At 58.9% G+C, this 21,684-nt stretch overlaps 1 protein-coding gene across 3 annotated transcripts; it reads right to left on the reverse strand.

Moving 5' to 3' along the window:
- Positions 1-524: 524 nt before the first annotated feature.
- SLC66A2 (solute carrier family 66 member 2) lies at positions 525-20,862 on the reverse strand. Of its 3 annotated transcripts, XM_037036152.1 has the most exons (5): positions 20,561-20,862; positions 16,316-16,449; positions 13,293-13,346; positions 8,882-9,098; positions 525-2,106 (listed from the first exon to the last, which is right to left on the reverse strand). In XM_037036152.1, exons 1-5 carry the CDS (start codon positions 20,761-20,763, stop codon positions 1,899-1,901), a joined length of 816 nt encoding a protein of 271 aa, XP_036892047.1. In that variant the 5' UTR covers positions 20,764-20,862; the 3' UTR covers positions 525-1,898. The 3 variants fall into 3 exon arrangements, with proteins under 3 accessions (XP_036892047.1, XP_036892051.1, XP_036892058.1); XM_037036156.1 differs by lacking the exon at positions 13,293-13,346; XM_037036163.1 differs by lacking the exons at positions 8,882-9,098; positions 13,293-13,346 and having other exon boundaries at positions 2,045-2,106.
- Positions 20,863-21,684: the final 822 nt, after the last annotated feature.

Consider the following 21,684-nt stretch of genomic DNA (forward strand, 5'->3'; position numbering starts at 1 on the left):
GTGTCAGGTGGACAGGGGCCCAGGAAACAAACACCTTGGTCTTACCAGTGACCGAGAAATTGCAGGGGTCAGACCGAGCTGAGGGTCCCCAACCACGGGAAGCAAGGCCCATCTTCTACTGTCCAGGGTGGGTGAGGGGGGCTCAGCCCCTGGCCTGACACCTGTCGCTCTGCCTGTGTGCACAGACAGGCCTGCACAACTGCCTGGTCAGGTGTCCACCCTGGTTCCTCTGAGTCACTGTCCTTGGAGCCGGTCTGTCCCGGGGGGCCTGTCTCACAGGACGGAGGCCAGAGCGGGGCCCCAGGAGCCGTGTCAGTCCAGCCTAGGGGATGTGGACACTTCTGGGCAGAGGCCTGTGGGGGGGGCTGGCCCTTCCTTGGAGACCCTCATGGTGAAATAAGAACACGGGACCAACCGTTCCCCGGGCCCTGGGCCCCTCTCGCACTCCACTCACTCAGCCACCTGCGTCCTCACACATGTACGGATTTAGAGTCACCATACTGACAGAACCTCGGGCACTTCGGTCACCACTATAATCAGTGATGTTTTTATTTGGAGGCAATTACTGCTACAGACATCTCCTTTCATCGTTTTTAAATAAATGTTTTCAAAGCAGCTTACGAGCCAGAGGACTAAGCAGGAGTCCCACTCCAACACTCAGGCGCTGTGGAGGGGGACTCAGGCAGAGAAGACAGCCTCCCACCAGCCGCCACAGACACCTCGAGCCCCGTGGCCCTGGGCACTGCTGGCACGGAGGGCCCTCCACCCGGCAGATGGGGAAGTGCTGCCTGTGGGAGCCACACGGAAGCCTCTGGAACACGTGGCATCTGGGGGCCTGCGAGCTGGCACAGGGCTGGCCCAGTGGAGGTGCCCGTGGATGACTGGAAGGCGGACAACTGTGGGTGACGGGCGTCAGACCAGCGGCCTCACCACCACCACATGCAGCGGACACGGAGAGCCGTGCAGACAGGAGAGAGTGGGCAGGGACGCCCGCACCAGGCCACCCCACTGCCCTGGAAGGTCAGTTCAGGCCCCGGAGCTCAGAGCGTGGGGTGCAAAGCCACACATTGCGTCACCATACTGGCAGATGGGTGTCACAGGCTGTGTGCTGAGATGTGCATACTTCCCGGGAAAGAGGAGAAACGCCACCCGTGCAGCCAAGGCCTGTGGAGGGCTCTGGCCTCCACAAGGGTCAGACGCCCCTGAACTTGCTCTGGCCAGCACCTGGCTGGCACAGACATGGGCAGTCCCCTCGCCCACCCTGGGAGGAGGCCAGCGTGGCAACAAGGCCTCCAGGTTTGAGCCAAGCCGAGGGCAAGGGCTGGTTTCCAAGTCCTGTGAGGCGGTGGTGCTGAGGTGGCCCAGGCAAGGCCACCCAGCGACACTGGGACATGTCACGTGCATCACTGTGGCTCCCCTTGTTATGACCACGGCACCTGGGCCATGCGCTCTGTGCCAGGCTCACCCCGCCCTGAGCCCCTCGCCACACGCTGTCCAGCAGCGTGTTCTTCCCCAGCTGCTCTGAGGGCCCTGTGTGCTGGGGCCTGAGCTCTCCCGGTGTCGTCTCCACTCTGTGCCTAAGGCCAGGGTTTCAGGCCACTTCTGGCTGTGGCCATCTGCCAGGCCTCCCGATGGCCCATCCTTCTTGCAGCAGCCTGCTCCTCTGTTTCCCAGCTCGTGGGCATCTCCCCAGCTCCCCTGGTGCTCTGAGAGCAAGTGGACACGCAGCCTGATTTCCCATTACCTGGAAATGACTGCCATCCCGGGCGGGGGTGACACCTGCCGTGCTGCCCTCCAGCGAGTGAGCCCGCCCACTGGCCCAGGAGCCCACACAGGAGGACAGGGGACCTGCCAGTGCCTGTGGCCAGCAGTCACATGTCCTCCTTCTCCCGGCTGCCTCAGAGGGCCTTGGCACTGGTGGGGTGCACTGTGTGGGGGCTGGGCTTCAAAGGGTGGTGGGCGAAGGCGTAAGCTTGTGCGAGGATGGCCAGGTCCACCAGCACCTGCAGCAGGCCGCACACCGAGAACTGCAGCGGAGCACCATTCAGCAGGAAGTACGCCGTCTTGAAGGTGTCGCCACTCGTCCACATGAGCACCATCTTGATGCTATGGAGACACAAGCCAGGGTCAGGGGGCAGCCAAGCTGGCCCCTCTCTCCCGCCCTCCCGTCCTCACAGTGAGGTCATTGCCTGACAGCCCCAGGGATAGGGAGGCCCCTCGTCTGGGGGAGACCCTCAGACTCTGGGGCAGAGGCCGGGCCCGCATGGGGCAGACCCACCCCCTCCCAGTGGCACGGGGTGTGGGCTCTTTGGGGGGTGGGGAGGGAGGGCCTCTGTGGCTCTGGGGGCAGCAACGCCTGGGAGCTTTCGCCTTGGGAGGGTGGCCTGGACACAGGGTGCTGGCTCCGGCCTGGCTGTGCCCCATGGGCTGCAGGACGAGCCTGGCCTGGAGGCACTGCCCCCCCCCCCACGCCCCTCACCTCCAGCCCACAGAGCCTCCCACCTGTACTTGGGCCGCGGCAGAAGTGCCTGGAATGACCCCAAAGCCGCATCAGACACCCTAGGAGCAGCCTACGCAGCGCCCGCCCTTCCCACCTGCCGTGTCCAGTGAATCAGAGTGGAGGGCAGGGGTGCGACACCCAGTCCCCACCTCCAGGCTCCTTTACGGGGCTCTCCTCCCTGGAAATGCCCNAGGGAGGGCCTCTGTGGCTCTGGGGGCAGCAACGCCTGGGAGCTTTCACCTTGGGAGGGTGGCCTGGACACAGGGTGCTGGCTCCGGCATGGCTGTGCCCCATGGGCTGCAGGACGAGCCTGGCCTGGAGGCACTGCCCACCCCCCACGCCCCTCACCTCCAGCCCACAGAGCCTCCCACCTGTACTTGGGCCACAGAAGCGGCAGAAGTGCCTGGAATGACCCCAAAGCCGCATCAGACACCCTAGGAGCAGCCTACCCAGCGCCCGCCCTTCCCACCTGCCGTGTCCAGTGAATCAGAGTGGAGGGCAGGGGTGCGACACCCAGTCCCCACCTCCAGGCTCCTTTACGGGGCTCTCCTCCCTGGAAATGCCCCCCTAACTCCCCAGACACTTGGCTGGATGCAACCTGCCTGCGGGCTGCCTGCACCAGCCACACACTTCATTCCCTGGGGAGTTCGTTGCAGAAATGCCAACACAAAGACACATCCGAGTGCTCTCCTCCCGGGTCTCCAGCCGACACTGGCTCGTGACTCCTTCCCAAGGGCGGGCTCATACATCGGTCACGGGTGCACGGCCCTGGGGAGCCCAGGGACAGTGGGGCCACTTGGCTGCTGGGGCCCCCAGGAGAGGGGCAGGGGAGCTCATCGCACCAACAGGAACAGAAGCAGGTGCTGGACTCTCAGCCCCCAAGTGCCCAGGTCACAGCCCTGGTCAGATAGTCGGGGCCATAAAGGGGACACGCTGTGACCTGCGCCGGAGCTGACAGGTGCAGCTTCGGGGTCTGGTTTGCTCGACACCGAGAACTGAGAAACCCGTGAAGGAGGCGGCACCCTCACACATGCCTGCCGCCTGCTGCCCTGAAACACGATGGGGTGGGCTGCGTGGCTCCCGCCTCACAGAGGGGAAACTGAGGCATGGGCTGGTTGAGTGACACAGCAGGTGCTGCCCAGGGGGCAGGAGGACAGAGGCTGCACAGCCCCAAGTGGGGCAGGGGGTCCAGGGCCACCTGTCGCTGTGCTGGGGCCGCCTGCCTAGGGCCAGGTGGGGCCTCTCAGCCCCCGATGCACAGGTGCACTTGCCCCCCCCCAGCCAGTGAAGACTTGAGGTCATCGATGGAGCTGGGCTCTGCCTGACGCTCGGGGACATTTTTAGCTGCCCAGATGCCTCACCTGGCCTGGGCCCTTGGCCACTGCATGGGGACAGGAATGCAGCTGCCTGTGTGAGGGCTCAGGGAGAGCGGGGCCAGCAGGCAGTCAGAGAGCCGTGAAGGGGGGCTCTCAGCGAGCCAGGAGCTCCACCCCCCCCATGGGTGTTCCAAAACCCGTCCTCCCGCAGCTGTCTTCAGAGGCCCTGCTCCCGCAGTGCAGCACGCCAGGATGCCCAAGCAAACACAGTGCAGAGCAGCCAGGTCTGGCCTCATCCTGGTGGCAAGAAACCTCAGGCAGCACAGGCTCCGACAGGGCCTGAAGCCCCCCCTGGAAGCCCACCCCAAGCAAAGAGAACCTTGCAGATGGGCAGTTTGAGGGGAAGGGGACACCATCACCTCCCAGGGCCCAGACTTCACTCTCCCAGCCCAGGCCGGTGCCTGGGGGCTGGGCTCCCTTTTCTAGCACCCCTCACGCGGCCCCCAGCTCCAGCTGCTGTGTCCCACACCTGACCCTCCCCCAACCCCACCCACCATTTCAATCCTGACCCCAGTGACCTCATTCTGGGCTCCAGCGCTTTGCCTCTCCAACTGGGCCGCCAGATCACTGTTCCCAAAATACCTCTCACCTCATCCACAGCCTGTCTGTCCTACAGCCAGGAAAGCCCCGCCCGGGGCAGACAGACCCACACAGGCAGCACTCGGGCCTGGGGGACCTGGCCAGGGGAGGGTCTGGGGGTGCATGAGGCCTGGTCCTTGAGGGTATAGATTTCCTTTCGGGACAGTGGAAATGTCCTAAATTAGACTGTGGTGGCGGCTGTGCAACTCTGAAAACAGGGAAATCCCCCCAACCGCACACTTCAGTGGGTGGCGCCCCAGTGAAAGTACTTTTCGGAGTTCCAGCCCCCTCTCTCGGGCTGCTGACTGGACGGGTGTGTGTGCGTATAGTGAGTGTGTGCACGTGCACACACATGCCTGTAACCACACATGTGCATAGCACACCCCACTCACTGTTCCCTGGCCTGTATTATGTCAAAAAGGCACAAAGAGTGGTGAGGTGGCCAGGGCGGGGAGACCTGTCCTACCTCCCAAGCAACCGAGACCCCAAGCTACTGCCTCCAGGGGTCAATGTGATGCTGAGAGGGACCAGGTGAGAGAGTTTCAGGCTGCACCATCGGGCATGACCTCCGAGTGTCTGGCTGGGAGGGGCGGGGCAGCCCAGGGAGCGGGGTTCGAATTCTACCCACCAGCGCCACAGCGTGGGGCTGCACCTCAACCACAACCCACAGCGGCTGGGACAAGTGCCACACACGCCACAGGGGGCAGCCTCCCTCCCCCGGTCACCCCCTCCCCGGGCCTGCCGTGGGCGCCCACCACTACCGTCTGGACCCCTGAGCCCTGCTCTCCTGCAGTCCCAGCGTCTCCGGCACACCCTCCCCAAGTTCCTCCGAAGCTTCGGGCCCCTCTGCCGTCTCACTGCCCGGGCTCTCCTACAATTACGTGCTGGGAAACAGTTTAAACCTACAAAACCTGGAGGAAAGAGGCGGCAAAGAGTCCCGGGGAATCTGCCTCTCGGAGTTTCCTGCGTTAATGAGTGAAGTTGCTCCAAAAACTTCATCACTGCTTTACTGGTTCAGAAGCAACAACCACTCAACACCTTTTTAAAGGAAAATCATTTCAAATATTTCTGGAAGTTGCTCCAGAGCAGAAAAAAGCATGTGTGCATGTGCCCAAGTGTGGGTGTGTGTGTGCACATTAGTGAGCACCGGAGTGCACGGGGCCGATGTGTGCGGAGGCACACACGTGCGCGTGAGGAGCAGGTGTGCCAGGTGGAGCCTGCCTGGGTGGCGGCCCGGGGCCCCGCCCACCCGACGTGGCCCGAGGCGTCCTCGCGCTGAGCAGCTCCGGCCGGCGGCCCGCAGCCGGGGCAAAGAGGGCGCACGCGCGGCTCGGGAGCTGGTGGTTCCGGGGAAGGAGGAGAGAGCACTCCACGCTGCCCTGCCTGTGTTCAGGTACGTGTGGCCTCTTGTCAGTGTGTTTGCACACAGGTGTGGGTGCCGGCGTCACATGCACACTGTCCACTCGTCACGAGGAAAGGGAGATTGTTTGCCAGGAAACACACTCAGTCTGCCGGACGCACAGGCATGCGCATTTCCCACTCTGGGCTCAGGCAGTGGGGTTCCCTGGCCTCCGACTGCCAAGCTGCCCTGGCTGCTGGGGACGCGGCTGTGCAAGAGAGCAGAGGCCCCCGGGGAGGGAGACCGAATGACAGCAAGGGTGGAGTGGCTTCAGGCAGTGGCAGGCGCTGCAGTAGTTGAAGGCGGGTTGGGGCAGACACCTCAGGGGAGACACGGCCAAGTGCTCGGGAGGGGAGATGGCGCCCGGCCGGCTGCCGCGTGCTCCGCTGGGAGAAGCCTGTGGAGACGGTCAAACCACCGTCCCCCTCATCAGGCAAAGCTGGGCTGGCTTGTCTGCACATGTGTTCAAAATTTAGTCCATCATTGGATGGACACACCTTTAAAGCTTCTCTCACACGGACATCTTTGAAATGAACACCTTTTCCGAGGAAACCGCGCTCTGACTGGGCTCCACCAGGCACTGCCCTCCAAACCCACGTCCAGTCTGCGCTCGCCGAAGAAAGAGGATGTTCCCTAAACAGACGCGGGAGAGGACACCTTCCCATGCTGACTGTGGCACACGCAGTGTCCAGGAAGGAAATGGGATGGTGCCCGCCCATAATAGAAAACCTGTGACCCTCCGAGGCCCGGCAAACTGCTCCCTCCAGCTCCTCCTCCACCTCCCCTCTCCATGAGCTGAGGCATGGGCCGGACCGCCAGGCCCCACTCGGGCAGAGGGCAGGGCCACAGGCCAAGGGCTCAAGGCCCTGGGGCCCCCATGGCCTGGCCCTGCAGACACGCTGCAGAAGCCCAGGCCAAGCCCTTCAACTGGGGACCCTGCCAGGCAGGCGTCCTGTGGCTTATTTAACACGGCAGCCATGCTGAACAAGCACCTAACCGAGTCGCCCCACCCTCCACTCGTGGTGAGCTGTTTTTAAGCGAGTGTCCCAGTGAGGTGATGTGGGTCTCGACAGGCCCCGCCCTGCACCTGACAGACGCGGTGGCTCCATCCCTGACAGGCCGGCCCCCGCTCCGTGGCACAGGACCTGCTCACCACAGCCTTCTGTGCAGGTCCCCATCCCAGGTCCTCGCACAGACTCGCACCTCTCACTGCACAGGCCCAGCCTCATCAAGGTAACCAGAGTCTCCTGCTCACCTGGGTCTGCTGTAAAGCACCCCCCCCTGGCCCCTTGCCTTCAGCACCCCCTGCCCCCAGAGAAGGTGAGTGGGGCGGGTGGAGGAGCCTTCTGGGGGAGAGGGCCTGGGGCCACCGCAGCTGAAGACCATGCCCGTCCTTTACACCCTGAAGTCAGGATTCCAGGGATGTTCGAGGTCCCCTGGCCAGCGTGGGAACTGTGGCCTTCTCAGGGCCGAACACTCGCTTTACGCACAAACTGGTCGCAGCCGCAGGCCTCAGAGAACAGGAGCTGGGTGGACTGCAAGCAGGACTGGGGACATGCCAGCCCACCCTGGGCTCCGGCAGAGCGGCTTAGACTCTGGTGGGCCAGCCTGGGCAGGGTCTCCCTCCAGTGCTCCCCTGCTACCAGCTCTTCAAGAATTAGGACAATCACTCTGGCTGGTGTGGCTCAGTGGACTGAGTGCCAATCTGTGAACCAAAGGGTCACCAGTTCAATTTCCCGTCAGGGCACGTGCCTGGGTTGTGGGCCAGGTCCCAGTAGGGGGCGTGCAAGAGGCAACCACACATTAATGTTTCCCTCTCTCCCTTCCTTCCCCTCTCTCTAAATATAAATAAATAAAATCCTAAAAAAAAAAGAATTAGGACGATCAGCCAGGCGCCTGCACTGAGTGACCCTCCACATTCATAAATGTCCCCAGCTGTTCTCCTGGCTTCCAAAGGCGATACAGGTGGTTTAGAAAACCAAGTGCTGCATTTCTTCCTTTGTTCATTCAATAAATGTTTTCTGAGCTGCTATAATCTTTCAAACACTGCAACAGGTGATAGGGAGACAGTGGAACGGGACACAACCCTCCCCTCAGGGCCTTCAGTCAAGCAGCTGAGACACCAGAGTAAAACATCTGGGCACCCGGGCAAGGGCACATCTGGAGGTCATGGATGTTCTGGTCAAACACTAATAAGAGGAGTTTCCCAGACAAGAAAAAGCCAGAGGAGTCTGTGACCACAAAAACAATCTCACAAGAAATGTTAAAGGGCCTCCTTGAAGAAGAAGCTGGAAAGAAAAAAAAGCAGAGGAACATAGTTAAAAGAATAACATGCCTATCGATACAAAAATCAGGAAGAGGAAGATTACCAGGCCAGCCTGCGAGACAGCTACAGATGTGTGTGCTGCGCTGCAGACAAGAGTGTCCGCACAAAGACAAAGGGTCAGTTAAAACCATGGGTGATGCAGCTTCAGCGGCCTGGAGGACAGACTCTTCCTCCCTCAGAGCACGCTGGAGCCTGGCTATGAGACCCACACACAGGGCACTGTGCTTCTGTGCACTAGCAAGCACGTGGAAACGTCATTTCAGATGCACCACCGATTACAGGTGCTCACAAGCAAACGAAATACTTCGGTATGGACTCAGTCCCACACCTGCCGGGTTGTGTCCTGAGAGCGTGCCTGGTCACACGGGGCCTGGGGCTACGCCTTTGCTGCTGCGGGCACAGCTTGCTCCCCTCACTCCCGCGCCTCTGGCTCCATGGCCCAGAAGGAGCAGCTCTCCAATCTGAGACCTGTCACCTGCTCCAGAAAAGGTCTCAGCCTCTCCCCACCTGTCTCACCCCCACACACAAGGCTCACGCGTCGCAAGGTCAGTGCACCAAGTGCTCGCGCCTGCACTGCTCTCTAACTGGCTGTTTGACAGACGTGACCGAAATTAAAGCAGCCGCTCTGTGCCCATTTGACTTCCGCCAAGTGTGCGTGCACCTGCTGTGGACGACAGCCACCGCGCCGTGCGCCCACCCACCTCATGCCCTCCGTGGACCGGTGGCGGTGGTTGCGGTACAGCTGCGGCACTCCCAGCATGGCCTCCGTCAGCACAGCCAGGAAGCCCAGGGTCTCCACAAACAGCGCCGAGTCGATGGACAGGTAGGTGACATAGCCGGCAACGCCCGCGAAGGCCAGCACGCACTGCAGGTAGTCGGCAAAGCTGCTCCAGTGCCAGAAGTGGTGAGGGTCAAAGTCTAGGGCGAGAGGGGGAGAGGCCAAAGTCGGCGTGAGGAGAGGGATGTGACCTGGGTGAGGGGGTCAAGGTCAGCCTGAGGGAGCAGGGTGTGAACGGTGAGCCTCCACCTGCCTGCAGCAAGGCACCTTGGAGGAAGCCTGAGCTCTTGCAGACGGCCGCTCAGCGCAATGGGGCCGAGCCCTCCACCCACCTGGCATGGCACACCCAGGCGCCCCAGAGCCCCGGGTCTCTTTCCCTGGCTAGAGCGCCCGCCCCTCCCCTCCACAGCCTCCAGGAGGGACTCACAGGGTGCTGCCCTGCCTATGCAGGTTAAGGATGGAGGTGCCCTGCCTGCTGTGTGACCCTGAGCCCCAGGGTGATGGTGCCACCCTGCCCAGGGGCCCTGTGGGGGTCACGCTGTCACAGGATCCACATAGCCCTTGAGGTGACCCTCACGCACACACCCCGGCCACTCAGAGGGGCACGGACAGGCCCTGGGCCCCAGGCCACCCTGTGACCCTGCAGACCGAGGGTGTGGGACAGAGGCCTGACCCACTGGTGCTCCCGGCCTCCCCGGGAGGTTTCCAGGCAGTACCCCATTGATGGCGGGGTTATACAACCTCTGGGCTCCAGACCAGGCAGCCCACCAGCACCCCCGTGTGGCTGGCCCCTGTCAGTTCAGGCAGAGCTTTTCCTGCTCCCAAAGCAGCAAGAGAACTGGGCCCTCACTGTGGTTCAGGCTCACTGTGTCCTCCTCCCTGGAGGACACAGGATGGCCCCCAGCCCCCACAGTGGCAGCTCGTGGTGGCCATGGCGATGACAATAACCTGCTGGAGACAGTGGTGAGAGCCCCACAATGACCATGGGGCCTCCACATGCTCCACTTTCATGGGAGAGATTGTCCTCAGGGGTCCCTGTGCTCACAAGACCCCACACGCCCAGAGAGGTGCCAAGTGCAGTGGGCTCAGGCTACCAGCGGCCACTCTCCTCTCACAGAAACTGCCTGGGGCCCGGAGCTCCTGTGCTCCCCCTGTGTCAAGGCAGCGCCCCCCCCCCCCGCCCCACCCAGGTGCCGTGAGTGCCCGGCGCTGTCCTGACAAGGCTGCCCTGGGAAGGGCTTACACACTAGGGCCCATGACAATGTCGCCTCGAGGGCCTGGGACCAATCGCTAGGACAGGACAGCTGGTGACCACACAGACAGCAGCTCCCTCTTAGTCTGGGTCACACCCAAGGGAGGAGGAGAGGGCCTCCCTTAACTGTCACCGTGACCTCATGTCTATGTGAAGCAAGATAAGGGGACAGGGGGCCTGGTGCCAGCGTGGAAGCCAGCCTGCCCCCAGAACCCACACTGACTCTGTGAGTCTGGGAATGTAGAGAAACCCACCACCGAAGCTCTGGGCAGCCCCCAGTGCCTGGACTCCCCATGCTGGTCACCCTGGGGCTCCCACACTGACCCTGAACCTACACACACACCTGCCACTCAGGCCACCATCAGAACTGACTGCAGACCCTGATAAAACCATGGGGAACCACCGATGGTGAGGCACAAGCAACAGCAGATAACCCAGAACCACCTCTCTGGGGAATCGAGCGGAAGTGCAATGCACAGAGGGAAGAGGGAGCTGGAAAGGCCCCAGTGTGGGGGCAGGGAGGGAGGCCTGCCATGGCTGAAGAGGAGGGCACAGCAGACCTACAGGGGCCAGGGCCCAGTGGCGCCCATGACCGCAGACCGCGAATAACTCATCCCTCCTGGGCAGCAGCCACAGCAAAGCACTCCTGTGTCCCTTCGTCTGCACGGTCAGGGAGACCCGGGCGAAGCTCCTAGTCCGGCAGCTCCAGGGACTGCAGCCAGAGGACCCTGGGAAGTCCTGGCAAAGGCCACCACAGCCACAGGAATTCACTAAAGTGGGAAAGGCTGGCTGCATGGACAGGGTCTCTCCCACCGTCAAGACCCTGGAACCCAAAGCAGCAGCCAGGGAAAGCTACCCGATCAGGCATCAAGGGGAAAACGAGGGGAAGGGGCTGTGTCCTCGGCTGGGCAGCACCTGCCCAAGGCACCAGGACCATCTGGAGGTGGCTGGACGCAGGGACCCACCTACAACCCAGGCAACAGGGCGGAACAGACAGGTGAACTCACTATATGAAGCAGGCAGCCCTGTGTCCTTGCTGTTGACGGTAAACTTGGGAAATCTGAGAAGGATCTGCAGCCAGAGTCTTTCAAAGTGCTTCCCAGAAACAAGGATTAATCTCCCGTGGAAACTGGCAGGACCAGAGGTGGCAGCACCAGGACGCCCCTGATGGAAAGGCTGCCCAGGACCCAGGACAATGGGTCTCAAATTGACCCGCAGGAGCCCGGGTCAGGGAACTGCTCCTGAAGACCAGGAAATGCAAGGGCGGGCCTGACTGAACCCTTTCCTGCTGTCAGGAGGAAACGGGACACCTGCCGGGACACCTGCCGGGGTCACGAGCCTGAGTCCCTGTTTTTAGGGAGTAGATGAAGTTTCAGGTGTCATCAGCATCCAGTCAGAGTAGAAAAACAATAGACGAAATCAACACCAGTGTTGGTTCTTCGAAAACAAATCACTAAAATTGAGAAACATGTAGCTAGAATGACCACAAGAGAAAGGAGAGAGAGAGGAGTCTCAAACTAAAGTCAACCATGAAAGAGGGGCTGTCGCTACCAACCTCGGAAATGAAAAGAAACACAGGGAGCATTGAAAACAACTGTAACCCCACACATTAGATAATGTAGGTTTAATGGACAATTTTTTAAAAAAACTAAGGAAGCAATTGGAAAACTGAATAGACTTATACTAAAAGACTGCTTTAGTAAGTTAAACACTTCTCACAAAGAAAGACCCAGCCCCAGGTGGCCTCACTGGATAATTCCACCAACATTCAAAGAATTGGCAGACGGGCAATAAGCAGTTAATAAGCCCTGGAGAGATCACATACGTTACAAGTAAACATAGACAACAATATTGTATCGCAATCATCGAACTTGCTCAGAGACTAAAACGAAGTATTGCAACCACCAGAGAGAAATAACTATGTAACCTGAGAGACTGCTAGTCATCACTGCAATGGTAATCATGTCGCAACAGATAAATGTATACAATTAACACATGCACCTTAAGTACACAATGTTGTATGTCATACTTCAATGTAAAATTTTTTATTTAACAAAGAATAGGTGCCAATCCTTCACAAACTTTTCAAAAAAAGTAGAAAGGAGAACACTTTGTTTTCCCAACCTACTTCATAAAACGATCACTTTCCTGATACTAAAACCAGAGTCATCACAAGGGAAAAAAATTAAAAAGATCAGTATCTCTTGTGACTATGAGCACAAAAATCCTCAATGCATTACTGGCAGACAGACTCTAGCAATTTATAAAAAGGACTATAAATCTTGATCCAATGGGATTTATCCCAAAAATGTGAGGTTGGTACACATACAAAAGTCAATCTATACACTACAGTACGATAATGGAATATAGGACCAAAACCTCATGGTCATCTCAACAGACCCAGAAAAGCACGTGACAAATGTCAACATGCTTTTGTGATAAAAAAACCCTCTGCAAACTCAGAAGAGGGTGCTTGCTTAACCCCATAAAACCCATCACACTCAGTGGGGAGGGGTATGTGGCTTCTCGGGAAGACCAGGGACAAGGGACGTCCGCCCAGGTCACTTCCAGCCAGGCTGCCTAGGCAGGGGAAGAAAGGCAACGCAACCAGACTGGAGAGGAAGAAGCAGGTGACATAATCTTGTACACAGCAATCCCTCAGGTACCCACTAAACACTGCGAGACCCAACAAATGAGTTCATCAAAGCCGCAGGGTACAAGATCAATACACGAAAACCTAATTTGTTTCTACAAAGTAGCAATGAACTATCCGAAATGAAGTTAAGGAGGCAGTTCCGGTGACCATAGCATCAACATTCTAAAGCTTGTCCTCCGATCGTCCCCCTTCCTTCCTCCCTGGCCCCCTCACAGAGCCGCACACAGAGAGCGCGGGCGTCCAGAGGCTGCTAGAAAGCAGCAGCCATGGGCTCGCTGGTCTGCGGGACTCACGGCCGGCCATACTGGTAAAGTAGGTCACCCGCTTGGACAAGACACAGCACGATGACAGTGACGACAGAGGGGGACAGAGCCGATGTGACATGACCCCCTCCGCCTGGGCAGCCCCATGCAGGGTGGTACATACCCAGATACGACCGCCTGGGGGGGGCTTTGGCTTCCTCATCCTTATTCTCTGCAGCTACATTTAAAGAAGGAGAGAGACAGGAAGGAAGAAAAGACAAAACAGACGGGTTTTAACACAGAGAAGCAGCTGCAACTCTCAGCCTTTTCTGTACTCCTTTTTTTAATGCTGTGTGTGTGTGTGTGTGTGTGTGTGTGTGTGTATTTAAGATTTTATTTATGTAATTTTAGAGGTGGGAAGGGAGGGAGAAAGGGAGAGGAACATCAACGTGTGGTTGCCTCTCCCGTGACCCCTACAGAGGACCTGACCTGCAACCCAGGCCTGTGTCCTGACTGGGAACCAAACCAGAGACCCTTTGTTGGTTCGCAGGCGGGTGCTCAGTCCACTGAGCCCCACCAGCAGGGCTGCATTTCTTTAAAAACAATGACAACAACATTGGAGCAGAAAAGACCACAGACTTTGGTTTCTGTGCGTTAGGAAATCCACCTTTGAACTATTGTTCTCCAAACCCGCCCTCTTCCAAAATAAGTGCTTAGACAAGTGGGAGGGAATTTGGACAAAAAATGAAAAGTAGCCACATTTTCACTTGACTGCTACGGTGGGAGGAGAACCTGACTCAGCAGGTTCTCCTCCTACCCCCACAGAAGGCCACAGTCAGTTGCAGTTCAGCCCCAGCGCCAGGGTCAAAACTCTGCGGAAGGCTGCTTGAAATAAGCCGTTTTCAGAGGACTTTCCCCTAGAGCTGGTTCAACCCAGAAAGGGGAGAGGCTCGGAGGCAGCGCTGCAGCCTACCACAGCCGCCCAGCCCAGGAGAGCCGCCCAGGGCCCTGGAAGACACAACTGGAGCAGAGAGCCTGCAGGTGGGGCCCCACGTGGAAGGCGGATGGTTACACGGGACAGTGAGTACTGTGAACACCAAGCAGAGGTGGGATCGAAGGTCACCAGCCCCAGGCCATGCAGACTCACCGAAACATGGAAACTGGCCAATAAACAGCCGAAAGCAAATAGCAGACCTGCTGCCTGGACTCGGGATGGTGTGGGAGGGCCACACACCACTGTCCACACCGAGTCCCCGGCCGCACCCGCCTCCCTCTGAGCAGCACCCCTGGTGCTTCTGACTCTGACTACCAGAGTCATGTGGATGTCTGCAGCCTCTTGCTTCTATTTGTTTATATTTAGACCAATTTCACCAGTGGCTGGCACCTTGACTAAGGATCAAGGTCCCAAAAGAGGGAGGGGTGGGGGGGAGGCTGCAGGAGAGAACTCAGCTTTGCTCCTGCGCAGGTACAGTTCAGATGCAAGCAGCTGTTCACCTTCCCCAGTGCGGGGCCAGAGCACCCATGCTAACAGGACAGAAACAGGAAAGAAACAGGACAGAAACACTCCTTTTGGAAGAATTTACACAGAACACTGGAAATCAAGAGAGATGGTCAGCTGTCCACCATCCCGCTCACTTCACCGAGAACCCTTCCAAGAGAGAACCCTTCTCCAAGAGAGGAGAACCCCCTGGAAGGCACAGCACCCTGCTCAGGGTGCCCAGTGTCCTCCCAAGCCGACCTGGACACCTGCAGGCAGATCCCCAGGGAAGGAAGTGTGGGGGGTGGGCTCAGGTGGCCTTCCCGTGAGGTCGCACAAATGCTAAATCTCAGATGCCTCGTGACCTGGAGGCCCCCACACCTGCTGGATCTGGCAGCCTCCCTCACTGTGCGCACTTCAGACAAGGTCACGAACTGCTCTCGGGTTTCAGAGCCACCACACGGGCATGCTGTGCCACCCATGGCCTGGCCGCCCTCCTGGGTACGCACGGTAGCACTGAGACCCGCCCCCCCCGACCTCTCTGCGGTCGCCAGAAGGTCGGTGCCAAAGGAGAGGTGAGGCTTTCCGGAGCACAGGTGGCAGTGAGAGAGAGCAGAAGCTACGGGAGCAGAAAGCCTGTGTCCCAGAGAAGTTCAGAGCCCAGTGCCTCTCCCCAGATGGGCCCGCTCACCGCGCCCTGCTTCCTAGGCCAGGCCAGAGACACCGTTCACGCCAGCTCTGGGATGACTTTCTGAGTGACACCAGGGACAGGGACAGAGCCCCCGAGGAGAGAATGGACTCAATGGGGAGAACACGCCAGGAGCAGGGTGGTCACCTTCATTGTATAAGTGACACTGGCCCAGGCAGCACATCGAAGCTGAAGGGTGACCTACTTTCCACAAAGACCACAGCAAGCGTACACTCCTCTCTCTCAAACACAGGCCCCAATGGGGGGCGGGGGGACCACTCGCAGGGAAAGATGACCACCAGGGATAAAGACACTGGCAGGACCTCAAGCCCGCAGGCATCCCAAACTAACACTAAGAAAACGACACACACAGCCACACACACAGCCAAGTGAGACTGTTGCACACTCAGTCATCAGCAGAACAGGAGGCCCACCAGCCTGAAGTTCAAGTAGAACGCAGCTCAGAAGGAGCTTTTCTGAAGAAGAAGGCAAAGGCAGGAAGAGGCATCTTCTGCTCAGTGAGCCAGAACGTCCAGCAGCAGGTGGGCCGGGCCTGGAGTTCACACTGCCCGAGCACACGCACCCAGGGGGCAAGTCACCTGCAACCCACACATTCAGGGCCTTTGGAGCATTTCTAACCAGGCACATGAGAAGCCGGATGCAGGAAATAGTTTTCTGTTCCAGCCTCACCAGAAGTCAGAGACAAATCTGTACCCTGACCTGACCTGACAGAAAGGAGCCCAGCAGGCACGGGCCTCCCGTCCAGCACAGACTCCGTGACAGCCCAGCCGTGAGCAAGCCCTTCCCATCAGGCGGTACCTCACCCAGAGTCCACGGAAGTGACTGCTCTCTTGGATCCCTTCACATGATACGATATTCAAAGTTACACACATGCTGAAAACAGCAACATCGGTTACTGGCAACAGTGCCCCACGATGAGACAGGCCACTCAGGCGACACTGGGCTGAGGGGCCATCGCGCCAGCCACAGACACAGGCTGGGAGGTTGCAGTGGCCCCACCCCCACACTGCCAGGTGCCCACCTGCGAAGAAGTGGCGCTTGACGTTGAGCTCATTGCCCACGCGGACCTCCGTGCACAGCTTCAGCATCAGCAGCATGGTGACGATCATGACAATGCTCTGCCACAGCAGCGGGGATTCGAAGTGCCTTCCAAACCTGGGGACGAGGACATCACGATCAGGGGGCTGCCCCAGGCCAGGAGCCTCATCCGAGCACCTCTCCCAGGTCTGACCAGGGCCATACAGCCCCATCCCGTGTGACCGGAACACAGCTGGGTGCAGAAGGGCTGGGGCACCCCGACAGCAAGACCAGCCCCCTCAGCCGGGCCCCTCCAGATTACTCCGGGCTTCTCCAAATGCCACACCCCAATGACAGGGTGAGACAAGCAAGGGCTCATGAGCTAGGCCTGGGTGCGGAGAAGGTGCTCTAGGTAGAGATGCTGGTGCCTGGGGCTTTCTCAGCCAGGAGCCCAGGCCCAGGTGGGGGCTGGAGGCCTGCCAGAGGCTGGCCCTTGCTCACCGCAGCCCCCAGGCCCTCTGGCGGGCCCGAGCCATCTCTTCTACAAAGTGCAGGTGCCACCTTTAAGGCTGTTTGGGGACATTTCTAGTCACATCTAAGAACTGGTCCCCACTGCCTGCCCAGTTGATCCAGGAGGTATACTCACGCATCTGCGATGCTGGCTGCAGGTAATACAGCAACAGCAAAGGCTCCATGTCAGGCAGAGCAGCCGGCATCGCACAAAATAAGTCAGATCGGGGCCCCTCCCACGCAGCGCATTCCCAGCTCTAAGTCTGCCAGCGTGGAACTTGGGCCACGATGTGGAAAAGGCCAGTTCCACTTTTTAAATGTTCACAGAAACCACGAGTGAGAAAAACTGGGAGGGAAACACCATTTATGCTTCTCTATACACAATGCACCAAGAATAATCTAGATGGACTTGATGTTCACAGTGAAAATGAGACCGTTTAATGTGAGTGCCAGGTGGCACCAGTAAGTGCTTAGCTGATTTGAGGATGCAGGCTGACCGAGCGGGACACAAAATTCCAAAAGTCCCTTGCTTTCCACAAACAAGGGACAAGGGACAAAATAAATGTGAAACACAGTTCAATGCTAATAATAATTTTTAAAAGCTAAATAGAAGAGAAAGATACCATTTTTTACTCATGAAATTAGTTAAACACTTTCTTCCTTAACTAGGGAGGTCAGGACAGCACTTCCTCTCTGCCCGAGAGTGCAGCTTGGCACAGCCTCTTCTATCATGGGCGACGGGACAGCCCGCCAGACAGGCGCAGGGCCTGCACTCAGAGAAGCCAGTCGAGGCAGGTTCTCCCCTGGTTGCAGCGTGCATTTGTCTCGCCCCTAGGGAAATACACATTGCAGAGGACCTGCAATGTTCTACCAAGTCCAGGCAAAAGTTTCTACAGGAAACATCTCTCCCTCTCAAAGCAACGGAAAAAAATCTTAAGTGGCAGAGTAGTTGTGTATCCACTTCTCTGCGTGGCCTGAGTACTATGGCCATTAGTAGTAAACTGTTACCATATCTCTGATACAATGTTGCTCTATCTTTCACACAATGTTACTAAAGCTTCAATACAGTGTTACCAGACCTCCAACACAATGTTGCTGCATTTCCAATACAATACAGTGTTACTGCATCCCTGATACAATGTTTTCACGCAGTGGGGATGGGCCTGAGAGCTGTCTCCATGAAGGGGCGAGACTCTGCACCACCATCCACGAACCCTGCCCCCCACCTGGTCTCTACAAAATCACAAGCTTACAAATATTAGGTACAAAACATCACTTAGCCCTTATCCGGGCTTCTAATATCACAAAGGCCAAATCCTGCTGAATGCTAGTTTTGAAAAAGAATGGTGAAGACGGTAAGAAATAGGGTGCAGGAGTTCCCCAAGTGTCCCAAACCTGGGTTTGTGCAGTGTGGTGGTTCCCTCCTGCAGAGCCACTTACATCCTGGCCCCACAGATCTGGCAAGGGGCTTCCCAGGTGGACTGGGGCCCTGAGGACTGTGGCTCCAGCCAGCTGTGGGACAGGCACTCTCCAGTCCTACCTCCTGCTCAGTTCTGCTGTGGACCCAGTTTCCACCTCCCATGGAGCCTGCCAAGCCGCTGACCTGTGCTCTCCCTCCCTACACCCCACAACCTTTGTGTGTGTGGTACATTCCAAACAGCGCTCCCACCAAAGTGCAAACCACAGCATTCAGCCTGTGTCCGGCACATGGGTAACCATCTAACCCAATTAAATCAAACAAACTGCTAACCCATGGAGCCTAGAGGGGATGCAGGAGTGAGAGAGGAATACAGAGAGCATCTGCGTTGCCCTCTGAGTAGTGAGTCTTGGACCAGCTGGGCAGAGAGCTGTGCATTAGCATAAGTTGCAAACAGAGGCCTGCCTTTCTGCTGGTATGAGAGGAAGGAAAGTGCACCCCAGGCCAGAGAGTCTCAAGAAGGGACCAGCACCCTGCCAACCCTCCCTTCACCCCACACGTCTCTACAGCCTTCTGGAATGCGGGCTGCAGGCAGCTCTGTGTGCTCACATGGGGCCACAGAACCCCTGAAGTGACCCAGGACAGCTCAGGGTGCTGGCTCAGGGGGAAAGGGCAAATCAGATGTGCAAAGAGAGACTTGCCAGTGGCCACCCTGCTCTGGGTTAGGGAGGGAGCTCAAGGCCCCTCTCAAAGGCTCAGGCCCTGCAGTGGAGGGAGGATGTGGGTCCGAAGGCATCAGGCACCTGTTAAATGAGACGACCTTTGAGAAGCTGGTTCAACTTCAGACTCCTCCAAACAAGATCCCGAGATGTAGATTAGATATGCTATTATTTTCTTTTTGCACTTTTGAATGACAAGCACACTGAGGGAAAGACCTCTAAATGGAACTATTTTCCTATAAGATAACCCGACTCTGGTAATTCCCTCCACTGCTGGAGAAAACCTACCCCACAATAAAGGGCTTGCTGGGCCGCCCCTGCCCCCGCCCCCACCCCCACCCCCCACCCCAGACATGGTGCCTGGCCGGGGCTCCGGGTCAACAACAGTGTCAATTTCTTTTCAACCCGCTCTGTTCTGTCTTGGACTCAAGGTCAGTTTATAAAAGGAAAGCAAGGTGTTCCGCTTCAGAGGCCCCTTGGCCAAAGGTAAGGGAGGAATCTTCAAAATGCTACTTTTCAAGTTCAGAACAAAAAGAAGCCCCCACCAACCCATCCCTGAGAAGTGGGCTCACTGTGTGACCAACTTGAGATGTGACTGACTCACCAGCTGGTCTTTTAAAAACCCCACACAGGAGCAAAACTAACACCCAGGTGCAGCAGCCCAGGGAGAGCGGTGGCCCGGACTGGACAGAGGAGCAGAGCAGAGGCTCGTCAGGGCTCAGGAAATTGCTGATTGTGACAGTAACTCTGGGGGGTGGGGGGGAGTTCATCAAAACTCACCAAACTGCACATGCAGAATGGGCAATTGTATTTAATGGAAACCACGCCTCAACGAGATTGACTGAAAGTCAATGAGCCAAGGAGCATGGTTATGCCAACGGCGCCAGGCCTGCCCCTAAGCAACCTTCCGGAGGATGGGAGGGACCCTCGAGTCCAGATGGACAGAACGAAAGTCCAGATCTGGGGGCCTTAGAGCAAGGCTACGAAACCTCTTCTCATTTCCTCTGAACCCCCGCCCACCCGGTTTTGTCTGGCTTCAGCAACTGTTAAAACTAATTTCAAGTTCCTTACTGGAATGTAAATGATAAAAAGAGGAAGTTAGGCTGGGAGGAGCAAGCAAAAGAGGCTAAGTATTTTCCAGCAAGTTGACTTCCTATTCAAAAATAAAGAGAACCCCACACCCCACAGAGAAGGTTGAAGGGGTTGCCCTCCCCTCCACAGGCCCCAGCAGGCTCAGATGTCCCCTCCTGAGGGGTTCACTGGCCAGCAAAGTGTCCTTCCTACTGGTCACTGCTTTTTGTTCCTCGGACCAATCACTCCGTTGTTTTCTTTCCCCCATCCCCCACGCAGGTCCTCTGGGGCCAGGGACAGGTCCCAGGGCTAAGGCCAGGACACGCACCTGACAAATGCCCGAGCGACACGGAATGAGACTAAGACCTGAGATCTCGAGCGAGGGGCTCCCCTCCAGGGCTCCAGCCTTCCCTCAGAAAGCAACTCCCAGTCCCCCAGCTCTGTCTCGCGGAGCACAGGCACCCTCACCCTCGGGCCTCCCTGGAAACCCCCAAAGGAGGAGCACCCCCACGGGCAGAGGGCCCCGACTTACCAGAAGAGAATCCGGAGAATGTTGGCCACCAGGAGCACCAGACACACGTAGGTGGAGAAGCCCTCGGCGTTCTGAGTCCTCCGGATGTCCCGGTACTGCGGGATGTAGGGCACCACCCCTCCGAAGACCATGGCTCCAGCCGCAGCCCAGGAGACCAGCTGGTGCAGCGGGACCAAAAGCCAGTCCAAGCCCCGGACGTCCATCGCCCACACCTGCGCCGCCCGGCCGGCGGGCTGACGGCCACCTGGCTGAGTCCCCACGGGCTCCCGGAACGCGCGCTGTCACCCCCACATGGCCGCCGCCGGAGCCTGGCAGGAGAGAAGAGGGGACGAACTGGGCTCGGCGCCTCGGGCAGCGAGGGGCAGGCGCACCGGGAGGCTCGGGAACTCAGGGCTGGGGCGCGACCCCCTTCCTGGACGCGCACGGTCAGGGCGTCCTGGGCGCCCGCGCCGGCATCGCCGGGGGAAGAGGCGCGGACGCGCGGCCCCGGCAGCGGGAGCTCGGTGCTGGGGCCCGACCACCGCGCCCGCCCCTCACCCCGCGCCCACGCGCACCGCGGATTCCCACCCCACCAGCCCTCACCGGCCGCGTGGGCTCCGCCCGTCCGGCCAGCGTCTGTCTGTCCGCCGGGCCGAGCCGGGGCCCCGCCTCGTCGTGACGTCACAATACCTGGCCCCGCCCACCTCGCGGACCGGGCGCCGGCCGGTCCTAGAGAGCGCGACCGAGCGGGGAGGTGGGGGGCGGGCCCCGCTCCACCGCACGTCCCGCCCGCGTGAGAGGTGCCCGTCCGGCGGCCGCTCCTTCAGGGCCGGGTGCGCGCATGGGCCGTCTCTGCGTGTCCCCGGGCAGGCGCCGTGCGTGCAGACTCGGCGCTCGGCCTCCGGGAGCGGAGGACGGGATCCTGTCGCTGCGCAGCGGGTAGCGCGAGGCCTGGGGACCCCTCTCGCGGCACCGGGCTGGTGTGAGCGCGGGCGTCACCCCGCGTGGGGACCCAGGCAGCGGGCCCCCCCTGACTCCAGGAGTCCTCCCGCGCGGTCATCCTCTGGCGGAGTCGGGCCCCAGAGTTGGAGAGGGACTCAGAAGTTCGGGAGTTTAACCGGGTGCACCACCCGGGCGGCTCCTCG

Source organism: Sturnira hondurensis, unplaced genomic scaffold, assembly GCF_014824575.4.
Source record: "Sturnira hondurensis isolate 20B ecotype Veracruz unplaced genomic scaffold, ASM1482457v3 Scaffold0001872, whole genome shotgun sequence".
Classification (NCBI taxonomy): domain Eukaryota; kingdom Metazoa; phylum Chordata; class Mammalia; order Chiroptera; family Phyllostomidae; genus Sturnira; species Sturnira hondurensis.

Bases quoted from the DNA above. Each gene is read 5' to 3' on its own strand.
- SLC66A2 (XM_037036152.1), bottom strand. From the start codon at position 20,763: ATGGACGTCCGGGGCTTGGACTGGCTTTTGGTCCCGCTGCACCAGCTG. The intron at 16,450-20,560 runs GTAAGTCGGGGC...CCTCGTCCCCAG, and splicing joins ATTCTCCGGATTCTCTTCTG to GTTTGGAAGGCACTTCGAAT. The intron at 2,107-8,881 runs GTGGGTGGGCGC...GTGTCTCCATAG, and splicing joins CGGTCCACGGAGGGCATGAG to CATCAAGATGGTGCTCATGT.